Source organism: Ciconia boyciana, chromosome 8 (genome assembly GCF_034638445.1).
Source record: "Ciconia boyciana chromosome 8, ASM3463844v1, whole genome shotgun sequence".
Classification (NCBI taxonomy): domain Eukaryota; kingdom Metazoa; phylum Chordata; class Aves; order Ciconiiformes; family Ciconiidae; genus Ciconia; species Ciconia boyciana.
The window spans coordinates 67630898-67649850 of record NC_132941.1 but is presented as its reverse complement, the minus strand read 5'-3'; the positions used below and the strand labels follow the sequence as shown (position 1 = coordinate 67649850).

General features: G+C 40.7%; 1 protein-coding gene across 12 annotated transcripts in view; it reads right to left on the bottom strand.

Annotated features, from left to right (window-relative positions):
- ALDH18A1 (aldehyde dehydrogenase 18 family member A1) overlaps positions 1 to 18953 on the bottom strand; it is a 40482-nt gene that overhangs the window by 1327 nt on the left and 20202 nt on the right. For all 12 annotated transcript variants that reach the window (XM_072871713.1, XM_072871712.1, XM_072871719.1 and 9 more), the window contains 10 exons: positions 17822 to 17946; positions 14175 to 14319; positions 10961 to 11034; positions 10387 to 10486; positions 9021 to 9241; positions 5274 to 5411; positions 4969 to 5164; positions 4695 to 4816; positions 2138 to 2324; positions 499 to 594 (listed from right to left, as the gene is read on the bottom strand). In XM_072871713.1, the coding sequence (XP_072727814.1) occupies positions 499 to 594; positions 2138 to 2324; positions 4695 to 4816; positions 4969 to 5164; positions 5274 to 5411; positions 9021 to 9241; positions 10387 to 10486; positions 10961 to 11034; positions 14175 to 14319; positions 17822 to 17946 (1404 nt within the window). The remainder of the gene's footprint in view (positions 1 to 498; positions 595 to 2137; positions 2325 to 4694; positions 4817 to 4968; positions 5165 to 5273; positions 5412 to 9020; positions 9242 to 10386; positions 10487 to 10960; positions 11035 to 14174; positions 14320 to 17821; positions 17947 to 18953) is intronic.

Below are 18953 nucleotides of genomic sequence, written 5' to 3'. Positions count from 1 at the left end.
TGACACTCAGTTTGGTTCCCACCTTTCATTCCTCAACACTGCAGGGCTGGCACACTGGACAGCAGCTCAGTCTGCCCAGCAGGAACGAAGCATGGCATTCTTTACAGCATCATTAGAAAGATAAACAAAAGAAAACCTGTTCACCAGTTTCAGATCCTGTGTTACATTGTTTTATCATTACCTGCACGCAACAGACTTTATTGTGATTGAATAGAGCTTCAAAGGATCCAAAACATCTTTGCTCCCTGCTGCTAAATTAATCTATATAGTCTGTATAGCAGTATTAGCTAGCTCTGGCAGGAAAGATCTATTCAATTATCTGCTGTTCTGCATGGACAAAATGTCTAGGCTTCAACTTTTCCTATGGTACCTTTCCTGAAAACCTTATATTAGACAGTAAGATCAGAGACTCATCCTATCTTCTAGGATTCAGACTGCCACACTTTTCACACAACAACAAATCCTGCAGTCACATCCCAGCAGTATTTTCTCTCTTACCAAGTCCAAATCTATAGCCGTCAGAGAATCGGGTACTGGCATTCCAGAAAACACAAGCGCTGTCCACATGCTGGAGGAAGAACTCTGCCGTTTTCTCTGGGAAAGAGGCAGAGAGAAAAATAAATCCAGTACATACAGAATGATCATGCACTCCAATAAACACAACATAATAGAGTGAACAGATAGAACAATACAACTTTCACACGCAACCTTGTCAGACAGTATTTAAACAGCCTGGACTAAGACATGTTGATTTATACCTTCTTCCCAGTATGCTTATCAAGTAGACACAGCTGCAAATGTTACAAGAAGCTTGCAAAGATTAGAAGAAAGCAAAAAGATGTTTAATTCTAAATACATCCAGTCTAGAAACAGGGATAATTGTATGACTGGGGAGAAAGGGCAGCTGCCCCAAACAACATTTTGTAGTCAAACTGAGATAGTTAAACTAGAGAGTCAGCTCTCCATTAATTTCAAACATGGAATTGTTCCAGATAATGAAAAATCCTAAACTAAATTGCTATTGCAGGTACTATTTGGGAAATACAATGCAGAAATACCACATAAAATCAGCTAACTCACCCAGTTTAACACAGAACATGCAAGACCTGAGCAAGCTCAAGCAGAGTTATGCAAGTCTTAGTCCTCTGGAGGACTTCGTTCTCTGTAAAGCTGTGACCTGCAGGTCAGTTGCCCTTAGCGACAAGATGAACATTAAAGATCAGCTCTATTTCCAGTACACGCCCTAGCAAATCACTAGCGCACCAGGTCCTGTGGCAGTAGGTTACGGTATCAAATACATGCCTTTTAGTGACACTCATTTAGGCTTGGCAGGAGGTACAGAAACAGAAGCCTGCTTGACTCACACACTGATCAGCCACAGATCAACATGACCTTACTGCAGCTGATCCTCAGGAGTTCCAGGCTTGGTCTGAGAGTCAACCTTTGGCTGGGTGCAGCTCTAGCTAGGTTTTGAACTGGCACAGTGTTCAAACTGCATGCAGGACAGGTGCTAGGGATGGGAGCAGCACAAAGCTGCACAAAGGAGCACAAGTTCACAACAGAGAGGCAAGAAGCTGCGAATTGAGATAAATGCAGCTTTTATATTAGGGATGCAGAAGTGGGAAGTAAAGGACTGGGAGAGGTAGGGGGAAAAACATTTGTGGTCCTTGTTTGCAAGATACAAAAATGACATGGGAAGACAAAGTGGATAAAGTCTGATCTTCCCTACAATCCCTCTTGCCTCTAGTGAGGTACTATAGAAGCTCATCTCATCAGCCTTCAGAGGCCTAAGGACATCTCCAGGATTCAGGAGATGTTCCTGCAAAACCCTCTGATGCGGTAAGTCTGCACAATACAGGAACACAAAGCAATTTGCCTGGCAAGAGCATGTGCTGCCTTGCCATCGGCCAATTGCTCAAGCACATTCCTTAACATCCTGAAATAAGGGCCACACAACAACATGTTTTGTCTGAACTAAACAGGACTGTAGGCACATTTAGCTCACAGGCCTCCAGTTGGTTATGCCTGCTACAGACCCAAGAGAAGAACAACTACTGCAATGTAAGTAGTTACACTAACACCAAGAATTGTCAGTCAAACCAAAACAGTAGCTTAAGGAAGCAGACTGATCACTAACCATTCTCTGTGATTATAACATCCGTGTGAGAACTTCCGTACTTGTGGATATGTTCAACAGCCTCTTGGACACTGTCTACCACCTCAATGCAGCACTCCAGGTCCCCATATTCTGTGCGGAGAGATTTCACTTCTGAAGGGCTGAATGTCAAGTAAGATGCAAACTTTGGGCCAGCGTGAATCTTCACCTGCAACACCAGAAACATTTTGTGCTGCTGACCATACCAATGCCTTCCAGGTGAAAGTGTGGCTTCTTGTACTCTGTCTGGAATGGAGTTAATTTTATTCATAGCAGTCGCTATGGTGCTATGTTTTCGACTTGTGACTAAAACAGTGTTGAAAACACACCAATGTTTCGGCTGTTGCTGAACAGAGCTTGCACAGCATCAAGGCCTTCTCTTTTTCCCCCACTCTGTCCCCCTAGCAAGAAGGTTGGGTGTGTGCAGGAAGCTGGGAGGGGACACAACCACGACAGCTGACCCAAACTGACTAAAGGGATATTCCAGGCCATATAATGTCATGCGCAGCAATACAAACTGAGGGGAGGGTGTTTTTGATGAGGGTAGACATTGCTCAGAGACTAGCTGGGCATTGGTCCACTTGTGGCAGATGGTGAGTAATTAGCTTTGCCTCACTTGTGTGGGGTTTTGGGGGTTGGTTTTTTGGGGTTTTTTTTTTGTCCCTCTTCTTCACGAATCTTCTTCCTCTTTCCTTCACTTATCAAACTATCTTTCTTTCAACCCACAAGGTTCCTTGCTTTGCTCCTCTTATTCTCTCCCCCCATCCCACTTGGGGCAGGGGAGAGTGAGTGAGCGGCTGAATGGTACTTAGCTGCTGACTGGGGTTAACCCACAACATTTGTGAATCAAACGTTCACTGCATGTAGTGTAAGAAAAATAAGCCCATACTTTGGGAAACTTAGCAGATTGGTGAACTAGCGGCAAGGTACAATAGCTGACATGATAGGTTGGCTACCTACCATGACATGCTCCTAGTTCAGGACTCATTTCAAACTATTTAAAGCAATCGCATCACTTAGAGAGAAAGTCATCACACAAGAGGACAGTACAACACTAGTACTGGGAAAACAGCTAAAATATTGCAGCCAGCCCTTGTTTTAAGAAAGCAACTGCAGTGCAGAGAATAACTACAGGAATGCTTCCAAGTTTGCACCTACAAAAGACTTAAGATCTTGAACGGTTTTACCCTTTTATTTTGTAAACTGACATCAGCCCTCTCTGAAGCATATGTTCCAGACACAAAGGAGTTACTGAGTCCAAAACAAGAAAACTCATGCAGATATTTTTCATTTGTTATAAAGAAGCTCTAATGCATTATCAACCTCTGAGTTTAATCATAGCAGCCGAGACACCTAAACAATGAGAGATAATTTAAAACTGATACAGCAGAGAAATCCCCATGCAAATGAAACACAGGAAATTTTGACAAGACAAACATAAATGGGAAATAAGGCACAAGTCTGCAAAGTTTGAAATGTGAAGGCTTTTAGGAAGGTATCTGTAAAACAGCATTTTCTTGTGCAACTATAAATTACTTTAATTGCATAATCCTGCCCAATATTTGCATGTTTCTTGTTGCCAGGTCAGATCAGACAGAGGTAACATCCCCCCCACTGTATTAGGAGCTGGGTGGGTGATGGTGGAGATGCACTAGTCCTCACATTCCTCCCATCCAAAATCCAGAGATCTACCCTTCACTCTACCCTTCCGAAGAAACTACCAAACAAGACATGAAAAAAAAAAAATCCATTAAGTGAGGACTTGCTCCTGACTACCTATCAGCTTCTTTTACTATGACCCTTTCAACATCATCAAAACATATGTCCTCTCTCTGTTACCTGCATTAATCATTGCCTGTACACTCTGTTTGCCAAGTACATGCTGCTGTGTGAAAATCCTTGATTTATGTGCAGTTCACACTACTTCATGGATATTTCTCTCCCAATGCATCTCTGCTACCTTTACTGACAAAACATTACCCACGTCAAGACAACTAATTAGTATACTGGCCTTTTGCTGTTCCTTTGACTTACTAGGAGGGAAAATGGGTGGGGATAAAGGGCATGCAAGATGAAAGGTTTAAAAAAAATGTGGATGAAGCAGATTCAGAAAGGAGAAAAACAGAAAGGGAATTCACTTGAGTAAGAAGCTAAATGAATAGATTAAAGAATAAGAGGCTTCGTGTCTGGGAGGTTAACAGCAATTAGGTCAGAATTAAGAAGGGTAGAGAAAGGATTGTGTATATGCTCTTCTAAGGCAGAAGATGATTTTTGCTATATAAAAAGAAGTATTTGTATCCCATTAATGGCATGTAGCTGTTCTGAAGAAGCTAATTTCAGATCATTTCTACAGAAAAACTTAGGGTTGCGTGGAGAAGCAAAGAAAGTTCTCTGTAAGTTCATTTACATGTACAAAGAGACATATGGATAACTTAAGTGTTATGCCATCATAAAACTAACCAGCCAGACCAAATGCTTCTAAAGTGTTAGGGAAAAAAAAAAACCAACACAAAACAAAACACAGATATGAATGACTAACCTGTTCTACTCTCAACATGTCTATGATCTGATCAAACAACGGGGTTCTCAGCAAGTCTCGATGAATTAAGAGAGTTTCCAGAGCATTACAGGCAGCAGGATATTCACACTTCGAGTCTCTGACTGAGGTTTAAGAGTAGATAATTGGTTACATAAAATTTATGACAAAGATTTTGAACAGCATATGAATTATCAATTACCATAACCATATCGCATACTCCAAATACGAAGTTCAATTACATCCATGAGATTCAAGTCACCCTCTCCCAGCTTACTTATTCGTGTGACCTTCTCAACGCTGGCATCCGTGTCCACATACACATGACAGATCCCTTCGCTGTGTCCCATCACTGGGATTCCCTTAGCAGCTTTCTGGATATTCCTGACTAGCTGTGATGAACCACGTGGAATGATTAGATCTATCAGCTTATCCAAACGGCAGAGATCTTCTACTTCCTCTCTTGTGTTCACCTGTGGTAGTTGCAATACAAACAGTCTACAGTTTGAACTCTCAAGTTCTGCCCATACTTTTTATACATACCATAGCAAAGAAATTGTTGATTTAATTCTAGGCACTTACTAGTTGCACCGCATCTTTGACTCCGTGAATGGAGAGTGCTTCTTGTGTCAGATGATGAAGGATGTGATTGCTATGTGCTGCCTCTTTCCCTCCTTTAAGTAGTAAGCCATTTCCACTGGCTATGGCCAAAGCAGACACCTGTCAGGAAAGAATTTATTTAAAAAAAAAAAAAAGAAAAAAGAAAGAGAGAGCGAGAGAGAGAAGTAATCTGTCTCTTCTGTCAGAATTACACCCACAAAACAGATTAAGAACAGGATTTTTAATCCTGTTGATTTACTCAATGTTAATCTATGGTTTTCATTTTATGACACCAAAAAAACATTACAAGTAACAGTACATTTAACTCCAGAAATGAAATGTGTTAGTGTTTCAGGAACAAACTCGAGTTTTCAGGGTACTATTGCCAGAGGGAGACTGCAGTGACAACTCAGAGGAAACCCCGAACATAGGCTCTAGTATGAATTGGGTAGCTGTGTGGGCAATCACACCAAAGAGAATAATTTTAGGTGCAAGAACTCTTGTCCCTAGCTATTCTGGCAGAAAGTGGCTAATGAGCTCTTCCTATGAGCAGGAAGAACATTTTCATCGTGCTGTCTAAAACAGAAGTCATAAATAGAGAACACTTGCTGTAAGTGTGGGAAAAAAACCTTCTAGACAATATGCCCAGCATCACCTGTATCACTTTGCTTTCATGTTTATAACCAGAAGGACTGATATTGTTGCCTTTCTGTTTAAGGTGCCAGATTTCACCCACTTGAGTCCAGCAAAACAACTAGATCATATTTCAAAAAAATGCTCCAAAGAAGCCACCACTTTTTGGAAGTTAGATAAAAAATTGCTTCTGCTGTTGAAAACATATACCCAATTTATTCAGTCTCCAGACACTAGTTCTTATTGGTGTTTTCCCCACTAAACTGAAAACCTCTTTAACAAAGGGGTGGTGGTAGGGTTTTTTATTGTTTGTTTCAGGTTTTTGTTCTTTTCTACCTAGGAGCATGTCAGACATGATAAAGCTCTCTTCCCAGACTTATTTTACTTTTGTATCCCTTTTTGTCTTCCTCACCCTAATCCCATTCACAATGGCCTCATAATTTGTCCCCCTATTTGAAAAAACATAGCATACACTCCTTTAGAAAACAAAATTCCCTCCTCTCTAGAACCTTTCAGAACGAACAAATTAAGCATTCTGCTGTATTACTATGTTCTGGGAAAGATCATATGTATCATTATCATCATCTGTATGTATCATCACCAAACCTGCACTCATTAGTGTATCAATTGTACGCTGTTGAGATGTGAATGCCAGAATCAGCCAGGCTCACACCTAACAAGCAGTTAGCTTAGCGGCACACTTTAGATGCTGATTCATACAGAAAAATGCTGAGCCCATCAGATACATCTCCTCAGATCACCTCCTTTCCCCTTCTAATATCAAATGGATAACAATCACAATGTTTGATATTCTACCTCATCCTGCTGTCAGCAATTTGAAAAGAATATCGAAAAATAAGAAATACTTCAGAAAAATACACTAAAGTATAATAGTCTAGGAAGCCTGCCTTACATAAATATTGTGTGTCCTTCTAATTTATAAAACTAAACACTAAAAAGCAGTCTGATTGTATTTTGAAAGTATCTTGTACCTGTCTCTCCAAAGGTCAGTATCAGAAGGGAAAGCTAAATAAACAAATAAGCTTATTTAGCTAAAGAATTCCGCTCTGCAGGCATAAGATTAAAAGAAAGGTTATGAATTGATTTAAAAAATGAAAAGAAAAAAAATCAAGAATTAAGACACAAAAATAAAAAACTTTGTGATTAAAAGGAGAACAGAAGATAAGGGGTTTCAAAACAGTTCAGTCCCTTCAAAGAACAGTAGAGCATGACTATACACTTCAGAGCAACAATTGGATTTGGTGGAATCTACAGGAAGCAGTCTGTGAAAGATGCTCGCAATTTGACCTTGTAAGTATTAGAGGCAAACATGCTATTTGTATATGCTCATTGGAAGCTTATTAAATCTTAACTGGTAATCTGCAATTGTTTCACCTTTACTGCAGTTCAAGACTGAACTCTGAGCACTGACCTAACTCTGTGTAAGCTACCTCCAGGGAGCAAATCGAGCATGCCCTCTTCAGGGCAAAGTCAAAGTTCCCCTGTAATTGCTTACCCAAACAAGCATGAGATGCAGTAGTAAACTAAGAGGAGGGAACTGCTCCTCTGCACTCAGAGACCATCCTACTATCAGCTACAGCATGGGACAGAAACCACACAATTCAAACGCAGAGGTATCAAAGATGATCCTCTGAAGTTGCATCAGAGAACCTGATGTGAATATGAGGACAGGAGGCTGGCAGGAAGAAAAGCAACTACCAAGACAAGCTATTCCAAGTCTGTAAAACAAAGCTGGGAAAAAAGCCAACAAGAGTCAGTCTGGTGTAAGTTTTAAGATAAGATAAAAGGGAGGAGAAAGAGGGAGACATCAGCTACGCAAGGCAAGAGACCAGGGTCAAAGTCCAGGAAGACAGACTAGAATTCAACAGGGAAACATACTGCTTATCTATGAAGAACAGAGCTAGCAGCACAGAGCTAATAATGGTAGACAAGGGAGACTAGTGCCTTTTCGTTTCATGGGAACTTTGCCTAGAGCATACTCCCTTTCAGTATGAAATGGGGACCACTCACTAAATTTGGGCATGAAGTACCAAGCTGTCCACTGGTTGAGTCTCACTTCCTTTTGAAGTGCCTGCACCTATCACTTTCTCCTCAAACACCTGCTCATATGTTAGAGAACTCCTCAATCAATCTTCCTAGACACCTAATGTTAATTGTGGGAAATAGTGTTGATAATGAATTTTTGTTTGTTTGTTTTTAAAATCTACTACAGTTGCTCAGTAAAGTAGTCAGGAGTTAGAAAACAAGATCAAGGTTGCCTCTGCAACATTAGTTCAGCCCCCATATTTTCATGCATCATAACAGCATTTACTCACAGCAATACTCCCACACAGCACTGCAGATGAAGGTATTTGCCTTTAAGATGCCTGCCTTATTCCTGGCACAAGATAAATGACGTTCACTTACAGTACACTATTCAAGATTTTCACTAGCCTTTCCAGCACCTTCAGTACTTAAGAACTTAGAACACCATTCTTCCTCACACCCATCTCACTACAACTGAATAAAAGCTATCATTCCGCCTCACTGCACACAAGCAGTATCAGTACAGGACAGACCACTCAAAGCCTGGAACTTCCATGCTTTCTGTGCTCAGCCTTTATTTTCTTTTTTCTTTTTTTTTTTTTTTATCATGTACTCCTAACAGTTACAGTTAATTACTAGAATCTGTATTAAACTGTTCCTGTTCAATCCCAGCCTACAGTTCAGATTCATGCACGATGGACAGATAAAGGAGCCTCTCAAGCTGTGAGTTAGGCACTGAACATACATTCATAAAACACATGCAAGAATGGCACCATCTGAATATAAGGTAAGTCCTTCTATATGTCGGGTTTTTAAAAACCAAACAAACAGAACCCACCCCCAGGCCTGAATAACTGAATGCTGCAGAAACAAGTCCTGAGAATATCTCTGCAGGAAAAATAGGGATGCCAACAAAATCAATTTTAGAAGACTCCAAGCAAGAGTCCTTTGAGACAAGTTTCTTGCAGCCTCCAATTGCTCACCAACAGAAATACCCTTTCTTTTGTTATGAAAGAATTCCCAACAGTGTAATCTGCATTCCTTACATACCTGTGGAAGACAGTCAGGACGGGACTCAAAGATCACGAGAAGGACGCCAATAGGCACTGTCACCTGCTCCAAATCCAGGTCTTTTGCTATTCGTGTTCGCCGAATTACACGGCCAACACTGTCCTGTGAGGATGCTGCAATCTGACGCAGACCAATAGCCAAGCTGTTCAGCTTTGATGTAGACAGGCTTAGACGTTTCAACAAAGGAAGTGCCAATCTCCCTAAAAGAAAGAAAAAATTGTGCTGGAGGTAGATTGGTCCGCCTAGGCTCAAGCAAAAGCAACTTAAACAAGTGGTGAACCTAAGGAAAATTCAGGTATTTTCCACACCCTGGCAAGAAACCTACCCAAGATAAAAATTGCACAGCATTAAGGCTGGTAGCCACAATAAAACCACTCAAATGTGACAATGATTTCACCCACCACCACATTTTCACTGAATGCGGTTTAAGTGATTGGTACATGAAGCAACATCAACATCCACAAAGATAAGGTTTGCCCTGTTTCGAGTACCGCTGTAAGTCTGAATTTCTTACAGATTTCTACCCTTGCAGTATTTCTGGAAGGTTCGGGCAGTAATTTCATCTTTCTATTTTACAGACAGAAATCACAAAGCACAGACGCATGCATAGCATTTCTGTTCAGACTGGGCAAGAACTGTCTCAATTTTCTAGTCTGAACATATTCAGACAGTAAATTAACCCAGCAATGTCCCCTCAAGTACTCTGGTCAGTAAAAAATGGTTCCCTGGTGTCTTCCACAAGGTATTACAATTCATGATGTGTCATTTTCATACATTTGCTATCCCTATATGTACACACCCCAATCCCAACTTCTCAATGAATACATCAGTCTAACAGAAGAATGGATTATGGGTTTAATCCAAGCAACCTAAAGTGAACCTTCCTCAATCAGAAGGGGACACAGTTCTTTTTGGAGAGCATCAATTTAAGTATAGAGATGACAGCCTTCCCCTCAGGAGCCAAACATTACCTTAACCAGCCTAGAAAATACGCACTTTGTGCATGATGATATCAGAGATGATGTTTGTTATATTCAATTTCTAAAGTGAACCTCCTCTGGCAAAACGGAGCACTAATTTTTTTTTTTTTTTTTTTTTTTTTACAATACCCTGCTTGGTGTTTTGCAAGGCTTCAGTGTCTTCTCTGATGAAGGCATCTGTTTTATGTAATTAAGGAAGCTGCAGCTGTTTACATGGACAAGCTCCCAAGGTTCTGTGTTCACTAATCTGTGACAGCCATACTACCCAATTCCAGGTGACAGAAGATTCTAGTTCTGCTCATTTCCTTCGAGGCCCAGAGAGGTTCAAAACAATAGGATTACCACGGAAGGACTTGAAATATTACCTTTATTTTCTGCCTCTTCTAAGTCCTTTTTGTTTGCCAAGAGAATTTCTTCTCTCTGGTCAGTTAGTAAGTCAGCAAGACGATAAATAATCTCCGCTCTCTGAAAGAGAGAAGAGTTTCTGAATTGACTTCTTACACAAAGTCCATGCTATTTGACATGTGGTCCCCTTCAGTTCATTTACGTTGACCACATCCTCTCACTGTCTTGACTCCGAGTACTTAGGGCCAGCTGATTTTTCCAGCCTGCATCATATTGAAAAATGAGACTGAACACTGCTTCAGCCTTTACTTTGCTTTTTATTATCTTACCTTCCATGCCCAGACTTCTTCACCAAACCCACAATGTTCTTCCCTTTAAGACCACCTTGTCTTCTTCACAATAGATGCCACATTTTACCCACCCAGCTGCAGAGCAGTAATTTTCTCATCTCTTTAAGCATGCTACAATCCAAATGATGGATCTGACACACAAAGAATAGGTTCTTGTTCCAAGGGGCCCATTTGTGTTATAAATCCATGTAAAACTTGCCACACATTCACAAGCTTAACAAGTGAGGCCATATTGTTCTGTCACCTGCTCAGGCTGTAGAGCCGCCAGGGTCCTGCCACCAGCTCGAGCCATTTCACCCTGTTGCTCTACTGTAGGACCTGCAAAAAAACCCAAAAATATGCCATGCAGACAAAGTAACAGCACATGTGGAAGTGAACACTAGACCTTCCATCTTCCAATTCTTTGCTCAAAGCAGGAAAGCAGTTACAGAATCTTAAACATGCATATTCAAGAAATCTGTTGTATGCTAAAACGGGAAAATCTGTGCCTGGCACAAAAATACTGCTAATATGCTATATGTCCCCAAACGTAAAGAGTCATCACAGAGATTCTGTAAGGTCACCATGTCAGAGGCGGGTGTGCACCATGTATCAAAAAGACTTGACAATGGGCAAAAGAACACCAGGATAGCTACGTCTCAGGGCGTGGCAGGCTACTGAAAGAAAGGAGGCAAACTTTGAACAGTTTAAGTATCCAACTGAAGAAAACAGAAAGGATTACAAACCAGCATGGGAACGTACAAACAATAATGGAAGCCAAAACCCAATCTGAGTAACAGCTTGCAGAAAAATTGCTTTCCCTCTGTCTCTCCCTGTGTGCATTTTAGAAGGGTTCGTATAGAAGAAAGGTGGTTTTTTTTCTTTTCTTCTGGCAAGATCTCAAAGAATCTGTCTCAAACTGAAATGACAGGAACAGGTTACTTCTGTTTCTACTTCAAAATAAGTCATCAGGTTCAGGTAGCATTTCCCCAAAGAGTTCGCAAGTAGCTCATGGATAAACTAAATTGTGATTTTTAACTCTCCTGAAATTGCCTGTAAAACAGATGACTTGAAGGTGATAAATATGACCCAACTTCTCTTTAAGAAGGGTCCCATGGAAATTGCCAGAGCAGGAATTCCAACGTTATAGAAAATATCAAGAGGTATAGTGGGAAGTGTAAGAAATGAACTTATGATTAATTAGACTTATTTAAGAAGTGTTAAAACAGCTTTTTAAAGTGAAGTCATACTTTACAAAGTATGGTATGCTTTGATATTCTTTGAGAAGAGCAACATGTATGTAAGCAGATATAGCTGATTTTAAAAAGTTTATTGAATTTCCAAAGTCTGTTCTTTGGAAGATAGAAGACAAAGAGAGGACTGGAGTAAACACTTGCCACGATAGCAGAAGAGTGTCAGTAAAATTCCACAGGGACTTTTGCTGTTTGCCGTATTTGTAAGTGACTCAGAATGGGGTCACAAGATTAAAAGCTTTATTGCTGATACAAATTTATTATAGTGGGACTAACTGAAAAGTGTCACTATCACACTTTTTCCTAGAAAGCAGCTTTTCAGAGGAGGGCCAGGAGGAACACCAAGTTGAGCACAAGCCAGCAGCATGCCCTTGCTGCAAAGGCAGCTAACGGTGTCCTGGGCTGCCTTAGGGGGAGTGTTGCCAGCAGGTCGAGGGAGGTGATCCTTCCCCTCTACTAAGCGCTGGTGAGGCCACACCTGGAGTACTGTGCCCAGTTCTGGGCTCCCCAGTACGAGAGAGACATGGACAGACTGGAGAGAGTCCAACAAAGGGCCACAAAGATGATGAAGGCACTGGAGCATCTCTCGTATGAGGAAAGGCTGAGAGAGCTGGGACTGTTTAGCCTGGAGAAGGCTCAGGGGGAATCTCATCAGTATGTACAAAATACCTGAAGGGAGGGTGTAAAGAAGATGGAGACAGGCTTTTTTCAGTGGCACCCAATGACAGGACAAGAGGCAATGGACACAAACTGAAACACAGGAGGTGCCTCTCCCATCAGGAAGCACTTTTGCACTGCGAGGATGATCGAGCACTGGCACAGGTTACCCAGGGGGGCTGTGGAGTCTCCATTCTTGGAGATATTCAAAAGCTGTCTGGACACAGTCCTGGGCAACCTGCTTGAGCAGGGGGTAGGACCAGATGACCCTGTTATCTGTCATACTGTCCCTCCCAACCTCAGCCATTTGGCAATTCTGTGATTGCCCCTGCAGCCCAGTCAGTAGGCCATGAAACAGCAAGTGTAATTCAAACCAGATACACAGGAAGCAATGTAGAGGGGAAAAGGAAAATCAGACCTTAGTACTTAACAAATAATACTATGAAAACATTATTTCAGTGAACATCAACATCAAAAAGCAAATTAAATGTTTGAAATTATTAGATAAGGCCTAGAGAACATAAAAGAAAACATAAATCTTCTCAAAACTCAGTTAGTCCTGCCATCTCATAAATTGAAGCTTTATTTGCATCTTGAACGCTATGTGAAATTTTGATTTTTGCCCATCTCAAAAAGGCCACAATAGAATGAAAACATTTCATCAGACAATGACCAAGTTTTTGGAACAGCTTCGGTACAAAGTGTCTAAGACCAAACCTCTTTCATGTGGAAGAGAGAGGATGAGGGGAAAGACGATGTCTCACATCTTCAAAGTTAAACAGGGGTGGATCGCCCATACAGGCAGTAAGCTTCATTTGATGCCCCATCAGGAAGAAAATTCAAAACCTTCCCCACCCCCCCAAAGCCAAATTAAAGCAAGCAGTTCTTCACATATTTCTAGCTCCAGAGTTTACACACAGTATCTAGTTAAGGCTCTTGACTATCGTGACACAGAGCCCTGTGGATGCTAAGTCTTTACATGGGTTCAAAGGATGATTCGACAAATTCATACAAGAAATCCATGGAGGATTATTATACACAAATAAATTTGCTTGGCTTAAAGCGCAAGTCAAAAGTATCATTCCGTACTTGTCCTATTCTGCTAAGGTCACAGATCTTTGGTCTGACCTTCTCCAGCAATTGTTACACCATCCCAGCAATGCAGTGGCAGGAAAACATTCCTACCTACCATACCAGAAGACTGAGTTGTAGAAGGAATTTATGATAAGAAATAAAACTAAACACCATCTTAGTTCAGCAGCACATTCTATGTCCATATTTTCACACTAGAATCTTCAATACTAGATGATAACCCGTAAGACTAAAAATGGTAAAAATTCTACTCATTGCATTCTTCAAATGCAAGTCTGATGCAGCAGTTTATCAGCTGGAGGGAACCAGAGCAGAGGATTCAACATTTTCTATCCCTACTTTAGAAAATACCTTTCAAAATCCATTTTTCAAGCAGAGTGTGGTTTCCCAGTTATTGTACAGGTCTAGCCAAATTTTAACTCTAAACTTTCAGGAAATCTCTACAACTCTCAATGTACACATTACCTCTGTACTCACCTGCAGGTTTTACCTCTGAAAAAAAAGTTCCAACTTTTTTCCCTTCCACAATATCTGTGATGACATGACCGGAGATCTTTGGGTGGGTTCCATTTGCAATCACTACAGAGGTGCCTCCTTGGAGAGCCCACAGAGCTGCTTTCACCTACAGTGAAGGATAGAGCCAGTTCCAGGAAATTCACTTGTTATTTGAATCACCACTCTCAACAAGACTTCTTGCTCCACTTCGATCTCCCAATTGATTACTTATGCTTTCAAAGAGCATTCAACACACTTCAGGAGTTTCCATAATGTAGCATTGAATGAGATCATGTATTTGCGCTTTACCTTCCCTTCTTTTACTAGCTGCCACTTTATGAGCACACTTCAAATTTTCCTAACAGACAGCTTTTTCCAAGTCTTCTGCAAGAGCACTTTAGTCACATCTTCTTTTTCACCATTACCTTATGTTGCAAGTTCTTCTTACTGTTTGAAGAAACACAATTTTCTTTTTTGAAAAGATTCTGTTGCCAATTTCCCTGACATTGATTAGCCATCAATAATTAATCCACTTTAAGTGACCACATGATACTACTTATACTGCGGAGCAGTGTTCTTGCTCAGGTCCTAGCCATTACCATATAACATTAAAATATTATTCAATACCTTTAACTGTTTGAATTACTCCCTTAAAGTTTGATCAGCCTAAGCACTCCTCGTGGGTCTGCTTAAGATGTAGAGGTATTCTCATTGTTTATAACCCTTTGGTGAAGTTATGAAGTTTGCTGAAGAGTTACTCAGGTTTCCACACAAAGTTTTTACCTACTTTGTTCACATTTCCTTTCATATTCTCATAAGATTTTTCATTTATTTGCTTCTACTTTTTGCTTGGGAGTACATCTATTGTCTTAATAGTTGTTTGTTGCAGTAGGCTCTATTTGAAGACTTTGCACTTCTTCAGTTTTGAATTATATGCTTTTTATTTAGCATTCTTCCCCCTTTTTGTTGTTATTTTGGAGGAGGATTCTATAAGTATAGCATTTAGAAGTCATCTTCGAAGGTCAGGACTGCAGCGTACCAAGCAACGTATAGAAGCAACACACATAAGATCTAAGGCAAGAAGCAAGTCTGAAACAAGAACAATCTGATGTCCACAGACATCAGAACTGAAATCAATGATACTATCAGATCACCTGTGTGCTGAAGGCTGTCATGGAGGGTGGGTGGGGAGGCAGGCATCACGATCAACAAGAGCTCTATGAAATTTAGAGGCAGTACCTTTGTAGGCATTGCCCCAACATCAAGGGCAACATGAGTTCCCTTTCTGAACTTCAGTGTTGGCATACTGAAGTTTGCTTAGTCCTTCTACAGAATGTTAAGGTTACAGCAGGATTAGCTTATTAGTAAGGGTCCTCTGAAATCCTCATGTACTGATTAGTCCTAAGATTAGCCTCTTTCCACACACTTGAGCCATTGTTTAAGGTACCACAACATGATTTCTCTAAAATTTCCCCCCTTCCAACATTTCACTGGTTCATGACAAAATACAAAAACACAAACCCAAATCCCAGATGTTACCTGCTGATGAGGTACTGCCTGTGGTCTCCTTTGTTTCTTTTCCCAATCAAGGTATGGGCAGCATTATCCCACCACTATATTTAATTACATGTCATTTATTTTACTGCAAAGGCTTCTCTGCTTCCTCACTTCTACACTTCCATAATATGGTTCTACAATTAGGTATTACAGTCCATACTCACTGGGAGACACCACCTGTCAGATATGCGTATCACATCAAACTCTTGACTACAACAAGACCATCAGCTGCTCCATTTTTGCTCGTTTCATGCTGATAATCAAGATTTGTACTTTGAGCTACCATCTGTTTATTCTATTATTGATGTTACAGTTTTCCAAAAATATCACGCAATTCTCAACTGTAACAAATTTTTGTTACAACAGCAGCATTGAGATTTGCCTCTATGTGACTCAGACTTAAAGATACCAAATACCTCTAACAGATTATTATTTTTATAATACAAGTACTCTCTGACCTTGGCAGCTCTCCCCTCAATACCTGGAATCATTTAAACTATTCCAGAAGCCAGATCAAGGGAAAGTTGTTTCTAAATAAGTTCTGTACATCCCATAGTTACAAATAGAACACTCAAATGCCTCCTCCTTTTGCCACTTTCAGTCCATGCTCTGATACTGAAGTATGCCTTACCTGATTCTTCAGAAAAGGAAATAAAACATAAGATAACTGGTGAAGAATTTAACTCTGGTCTTTCCCTGCTTAGTCAAAATCTACTTCACTTTTCACAGACAATCTTCCAGAATTGTTCTTAGGAAACCCGCACCAATTAATACAACATTAATGTATATCCCAGCATCATGAGAGACATATGGTGAAGTCTCACACCACACCCATATTTATGTACTCACAGCAATGAATACTGAGGGCATCTGACTGTACACAGCACTAAAAACCATCGGCCCTTCTACCTTGTACTCAAGAACTAAAGTACGTTGGTCTCCACCAATATATCCTTCAGAAGTAAACAGCACACATACAAACTCAGAAAGGAGACAGAGGTATCACATCAGATTCAAGTGACAGGGATTCCTAAAGTCTTTGGATTATCACATAAGAAAGAACTGAGGACCAACTCTTATTTTAATTTAAAACACTAACTTAATACAGTTCCAAATGTCACATTTTATAAACTACTGGAATGTAATTCTTTAGCTGCTCTTTTGAATTCACATGAACCTAAGAGAGAAGCTAAAGAAACCCACACACTGTTCCAGGGTACTCACAGAATAGCTGAGGCTGGAAAGGATCTCTGGAGATCATATACTCCAATTGCCTTCTAAAAGCAGGGTCAGCTAGAGCAAGTTACTCAAGACACCATCCAGTCAGGTTTTGAACATCTCCAAACACTGATATTCCACAAGCTCTCTTGGCAACCTGCTCCAGTGGTTCAGCAACCTCACCGTAAAATTCTTCCATTTTGATTTAATTTCCTGTATTTCACTCTGTGCCTATTGCCTCTTGTCTGTTCCCTGGATACCACTGAGAAGAGTCTGGCTCTGTCTTCTCTACACCCTCCCTTCAGGTATTTATACACAAACCTTCTCTTCTCTGGGGTAAACAGTCCTAGCTCTCAGCCTCCCCTAGTGTGACAGATGCTCCGATTCTTCAATCATATTCATGACTCTCTGTTGGATTCACTGTAGTATGCCACGTCCTTGTTCTGTGGTGTCCAGAACCAGACGCAACTCTACAGATGTGGTCTCACTAGTAATGAGTAGAGGGAAATAATAATTTCCCTTGATCTGCTGGCTATGTTCTTTCTAATGCAACCCAGGATGCTGTTGGCCTGCTTTGCCCGAAGGGCATATTGCTGGCTCACGTTCCACTTGGTGTCGACCAGGACCCCTATGTCCTTTTCAGTGAACCTCCTTTCCAGCCAGTCAACTCCCCAGCCAGTGAATGGAGTTGTTCCTCCCGAGGGGTAGGACTCGGCATTTCCCGTTACTGAAATCCGTAAGGTTCCTGTCTGCCCATTTCTGCAGTCTGACAAGATCCATCTGAATGGCAGCACAATCATCTCGTCTATCTCCCTTTCCTTCCCAATAACAAAACAAATGTTCCATATCTCTACCTTGGCTTCCATGCCTCCCATTCCCACTCGGGATTTGGTTCCAAATGTTACAGACTGCTGGTCTCCTGGGTAGAATATGTCAATGAGCTTTGCATCATCAGATCCTGGAGGGCTGTCAAAGAGTCCTGAAATAAAAAATAAAAATCTGTTAGTGTTATATACCCTCATCTTCAAAGCTCACTCATGAAAAAAGGGAAAAAAAAAAAAAAAATCCATGAGGCTGAAAAGCTGTATTCCAATTTACAGGATTGAAAACTTACACTGAACCCTGCTTTTTGTGGGACTGAAAGCATGAAACACTTAACAGGCAGACTCAAGAAGTATACCTTTACCGAAAGCATAACAAACTGAACACTCACTTGCTGAATAGCAGCATGCAGGCTGGGAGGTAGTGACATTTGGTTGAGGTTACAGAGACAGTTTACAGCTTTTATATGTTCAAGATCAGGACTTACATATACAAGCCCACAACTGAATAGGCAAAGGATAGTCCTCCTCACTAAAATCTCAGATTATATTCTTGAATGCTGTGTTGTACAGTGATAAACTGGGCAATTCAGAAATATGTAAAAGGGTAACTATTGAATTCTGCTAAGAAGGAACACAACACTACAGAGACATACTCTTATTAATTTTTTAAAAAATCTAGTATTTTTATGTAACTATGTTTGGAGTTGAATGATGCTTTGGTTTACCTAACACGTTAAACCTAAACTCTACCACCACACTTCCCAGAAATTCTATGTGAACAAATACTGGCATTACAAATTAGAGAGCACAAGTGCAGACTATCTGTGTCCTTCCTTGATAGCTCGGGAAGAAGAGGACACACATTCATTTAAGATATCATGCTGAATGAATAAGCTTGGAGGATGGGAGTGTTGGGTGTTAATTTTTTTTACAAGTTGTTCTGACTATTGCTTTTATGAGCTGTTCTCAGTCGTTTCAACTAGAATCAACCATGAAATCCAGCTGAATCTGCTAAAAGAAACTGTTTATGTAAAGGTACCTCCTTCCTCCTCAGGGCCTACAATATGTGCCAAAGTCCAGGATCCACTGAAAGAAACCCATCTGGAGAAGATGAAAAGACTATGTGACTTGGATGATGTGGACCGCGCTGATCTGAAACTGC